This window comes from Chaetura pelagica, unplaced genomic scaffold, assembly GCF_000747805.2.
Source record: "Chaetura pelagica isolate M959 unplaced genomic scaffold, ChaPel_1.0 scaffold69, whole genome shotgun sequence".
Lineage (NCBI taxonomy): Eukaryota > Metazoa > Chordata > Aves > Apodiformes > Apodidae > Chaetura > Chaetura pelagica.
Window position 1 is genome coordinate 2,309,446 of NW_009970724.1, and position 4,773 is coordinate 2,314,218.

The 4,773-nt window shown below is 49.5% G+C and overlaps 1 protein-coding gene across 1 annotated transcript in view; it reads right to left on the reverse strand.

Annotated features, from left to right (window-relative positions):
- Positions 1–4,773, reverse strand: part of PTPRF (protein tyrosine phosphatase, receptor type, F) — a 257,488-nt gene that overhangs the window by 67,196 nt on the left and 185,519 nt on the right. Inside the window, exons 7-9 of the mRNA XM_010006576.1 lie at positions 2,000–2,581; positions 1,358–1,491; positions 242–386 (exon numbers count right to left, since the gene is read on the reverse strand). Coding sequence (XP_010004878.1) covers positions 242–386; positions 1,358–1,491; positions 2,000–2,581 — 861 coding nt within the window. The remainder of the gene's footprint in view (positions 1–241; positions 387–1,357; positions 1,492–1,999; positions 2,582–4,773) is intronic.

The window sequence follows — 4,773 nt, forward strand, 5'->3', positions numbered from 1 at the left end:
GGAAAGACAGCATGATCAAAGGGACAGGAAGAAAAAAACTTACCACTTGGGTGCACCCCCTCTGCCAAGCAGCCCTGATCCAAACCCCAGCTGACTTTCCCCATGCCACCCTTCAGCAAACTGCATGCTGACATCCCTGCAGACCCACACGGGCAGAGGCATTGAGCTACTCTGTGCCCAGGCAATGGGAACTGGACTGCTTCTGTTTTGCCTTCAGTAGTGCACAGTGTCAGACACTTACTGGATTGGGCAGTTCTGGCTTCGATTGTGGGGGTGTAGACTCCTACTCCCAGCTCTGAGCGGGCACCCAGACGGAACTTATACAGCGTGTCTGGTTTCAGACCTTCCACAGCATACGAGGAGGTTGGGTCAAACTCCACCTTTTGCTGGCAAATAAAGGGAAACAAAAATTACTCGGTGTAGTTGGAGAATACAGAAAAGCTGGCACTCAGCTTCCAGTGCCAAAGGGATAGGGAGCCCCCATCACCCACTGTGGCCCCACAGAAAGTTATAGCCATGCTGCCATGCTGCCATACCAGCTCCAGTTCTGCAGGACTCCAAGACATGGAGCTTCCTGGGTGAAATACAAGGACTCTGCAGGGAAGCAGAGCTCTTTGAAAGCCAGGTTACACTGCCTGGTGTCTAGACCAAACTCACTACCCAACAGCTTTGTGGGAATGCTGGGTCAAGCTGCACAGTTTGTTTCCTTCCAACAGACTGTGTCTGCCTGTCCTGGGGTATTCAACATAATACACCTACACAGTCCTGGTAAAGGACTTGTTTTGCTGCCACCTCACCTGGAGGGCATTTATTTCTGGCAGCTCTCATGCCACTATAAACACAGGAGGAGAAAAGAAACGGGACACTGTGATGCTGCCATAGCACAGTCCTCACTGTGTGTGCTGCCAGTACTAGTTTTGATATATTTAGAGCCGGATTTCTTTAGGGAACCTCACAGTAAGTGTAGAAAGGCTCTCTAGGTCACCATCAATCTGCTCCTTAAGTGTAACCAGTCCTGAAGCTGCAGACACATTTCAGACCCACCTGGAAGAACTGTGCAACTGTTTAGAGGGACTGGCAGTCAGGATGCTTCAGGGATGGTCTCATGGTATTCTGGAGACTTTCCAGTCCCAAATCAGTCACTAGCTACTTTGTTGGGCATCAACACGCACTGCTGAGGTAATTTACACAGAAGCCAGACAGAGATTGCCATACTTACCATACACCCATGAGACACAGGAAACATGTAGGAAAAAACAGTCTCATTGCCATCTCAGTTCAAGCAGACACCCTTCCCAAGCTGTTGAATTGTGATGTTTGGCCCCAAGTGTTGCTGACACAGAGGTAGGATCCTCACCTGAGTGCCATCCTCCCCTTCCCAGAACAGCAGCTCATATTTGGTAATGCGCTCCTGCGAGGCAGGCAGCCATGTCAACAGGATGCGGGTATCAGACTCTGCTTCTGCCTGGAAGTCAGCCGGCTGGGCAGGAACTGGGGACCAAACGTATGGTTAGTGCCAGGAGGCAGATGCAGGGAAAAACTCCTTTTGTTCCTTCTGGAGCCTCCCTTCTTCCCTTTCGACAACACTTTCCTGTTGGAACAACCCAGGCAACAAGCAAGCACCTCTGGGACCCAGGCACGTGACTTAAGGGAATCGCACTCACTTCCAGTCCCTGATGGCATCACAGCTCCTTCCTTACACACGCATACTCACACCCCAGAAGAGCCCAGTACAGTTACACAGGTCCATACCCAGGACTCCGTGTTACATGTTTTAGTCGTATCTCAGAGGAAACTGTGGGCTGTGTAACTTCTACAGAGATTAATACCAACTCCCCAGGACAAGCTGACAGCTTCACTGTGATGGGGATGCCGCTCTGACAGGCAACCGCTTGAGCATCAAGCGCAGCTGGGATGCCTGGTGCAGATCAAGACACACAGGTGAGCTGTACACTACTGGGGTGGACACTGAACTGTAGCACTTCAACTCCATACGTACCTCCTTGCTGCGTTTTGACCTGGATGATGTCCGAGGGGGGACCGTCACCCACCGAAGTAAAGGCCAGGACACGAATGCTGTACGTGGTCCCAGTGATGAGGCTCCCCACGGTGGTGAGGTGGCTGTCATCGGTGTTGTGTTTCTGCCACATGCTCAAAGGCAGATGGGGGTCGGTGGTATAGTAAACACGGTACCCTCTGATCTGTCCATTTGGCTCCTCTGGCTGCTCCCACTGGACCAGCATGGTGCTGGCACTCAGCATCCGTGCCTGGACTTTGAGGGGTGGACTTGAAGGAGCTTGCTCTCCTGTCCGGGCCTCAACCAGCTCACTGGGGGGACCCCTGCCAATGTTATTGACTGCGATGACCCGGAACTCATATTCTGAGAAGGGGCTGAGCCCACCTATGCTATAGCGGGTTGTTGCCACACCGTCCACCTCCTGGAACTGACCCTCTGAGGATTTGGGCTTGTACTGGATGACGTAGTATGAAATAGGGTCGGAGTTGCCCGAATCCCAGGTGAGGGTCACGCTGGTAGCTGTCGTTTCAGTCACCAATGGCTCTGTTGGAGGTTTTGGCAGTGCTGCAATTGGAAGGCAGAGAGGTGTGATTTAAATAATTCAGTCAGCTCAAACCCTGCAATGTGCATGGGGATAAAAACGGAGCTGCCACCTCCCATTAACATTCTTATTTAAAAGGCAGAAATCATTTCATACTCCAGAACATGCATTTTTATATTACCATATATTGTTTGAAGTGGTTCTTAATGGAAGGATAAACAGAGCAATCATGTTATTAGACGTGCTTGACGCACTTACCAGCAGCAGGCTAAATAAAGGTAATTCAACAGGGATGCAGGAATGTTTCTGCCATGGGGGTTCAGCTGGCAGAGGGAAGGTGCTTGCTGGGCTGAGGTGGGCCCAGAAGCCAAGTGTTCAGCTGATTTACAAATGGATACAGTAAAGCAATTGGAGCACTACAGGTAATTTGGAGCTATGCTCCTGTGTCCATAGAGACAGCATCTTAGGCCATAGGGACAGTTCATGGAGAGTGCTGTTAGATGGGTTGATGGGGGAATGCCTTGTAAGTATTGCAATACATGCAGGAGCGATACAGCCAGAAAAATTACCAACTTTCACATCCACTATTTCACTGGGTGGTGTGTCAAACTGCAACCAGACAATAAACTGTTACACAAGAACTCTGTAACACTGACATCTCTGAAGTGTTAATGAGGATGCAACTGCTGCAAAAAAAACATTTCCAGATTTCGCATTTTACCAAAAGAACAAAGGAAGAGAATGAGTGTGTGTTAGAGATATTTGCAGAGTACACAAATACTTTAAGACAATGACTGAATTAAAGTCTACAGTAAGTTCAAACCTCCTACGAAACACTCTAGTTAAGGTCATTAGTGACTTGTAATGCAGCTGTGCTTGACGAGGAGTACTCAAGTATTTCATTCTTTGGCAGAACCATCAGGTTTCCAGTTTCCATGTGGTTCAGCTGAGGATGTCATGCTCTTTAGCACAGGAGCATGCCTGCTCCAAGTGCCAGGAAGGATGCCTTTTCCAGTGCTACTGCAACATGAATACTGAGCAAATCAGTAAGGGCCGAACTGGCACAGGAGGGAAGAGTGTGCAACCCACAACCAGACACACCACTACCCATGCAGGACTGGAGGAAGGCAAATGCATCCCGCCCAATAATACACCCTGAAGAAACATATTCCCTAGAGCACCCAAGAAACTGGCTGTCCCCCATAGGCTTTCAGGGACAGATGACATGAATCCATCCTTTCCTTTGGAGAGCTGCAAGCTTAACTCTTGCCAGCTACTGGGTGTGCAGCCTGCATGTGAGCAAGGGGCAGGTCTTGTACCTTCAATGGGATTACTGCAATCTGTACACAATACTGTGTTATCTTGCCTCTCCTGTCTGCCCTGCAAATGGTCTACTTGCCAGCAAGCACAGGAGAAGCAACACAGGTTGGAGAAGTTACAGAAAGAGACAGTAAGATATCCAGAAAAGACAGACCTAAAACAAGGAGGAAGGCAATGAGCTAAACGAGCTGAGTGTACTGGTCTCTGTTCTAGGGGCCTCTGCAGTCCTGGGGCAGCAGTGGGCATCACATCAGCCAAAGACGGAGAAAGGCAGTGACACCCCAGTTAAAAGGAGGTAATACTGAGAACAACCAATGCAATGGTGCAGTTTCCACCTCCTTTCTCCACGTCCAGGCCACCTCCCCATCATGCCCCTTTCTTCTCTACACTCTTGAGTATGTACTATAACCAAGGCAGCCCTTGTACTCTGTAAGAAAATTGGGGCTGGAAAAGGTACTGACTAGCAGGCACTGTGAGTAACGAGAGCAGTGTGTGGCTAAGGTTAAAAGCATCCTCTGACTAGCACCAGGGAAAAGAGAATTTGCTGTTAATCTCCAGGTCAGAAAGGGCTCACAGTCAATTCTGTGATTCGTTCAAGCAGGCACTTGGTGCTAAAGGTGACCATAGCACAGGAGGGGCCTGCCAGAACAGACTCAAAAGATGACGTATCTGGAAATCTGAGCTACAAATCAACTGCTAGGAGCAGAGGCAAGGGATAGCGTGGACCTACTTGGCTCCAGACGGAAAAGGAAGGACATATACACTTCAGCTTCCCGTTAGGTAGCTGTCTGGGTGGGCTGCTGACGGTCAGCAATAACGTTCTCTTTAGGGCAAAGCCAGCTGTGAAATGGCAGCAGGAAGCCTGCTTTAAAGGCAGCAAGAAAAGAAAGGGAAA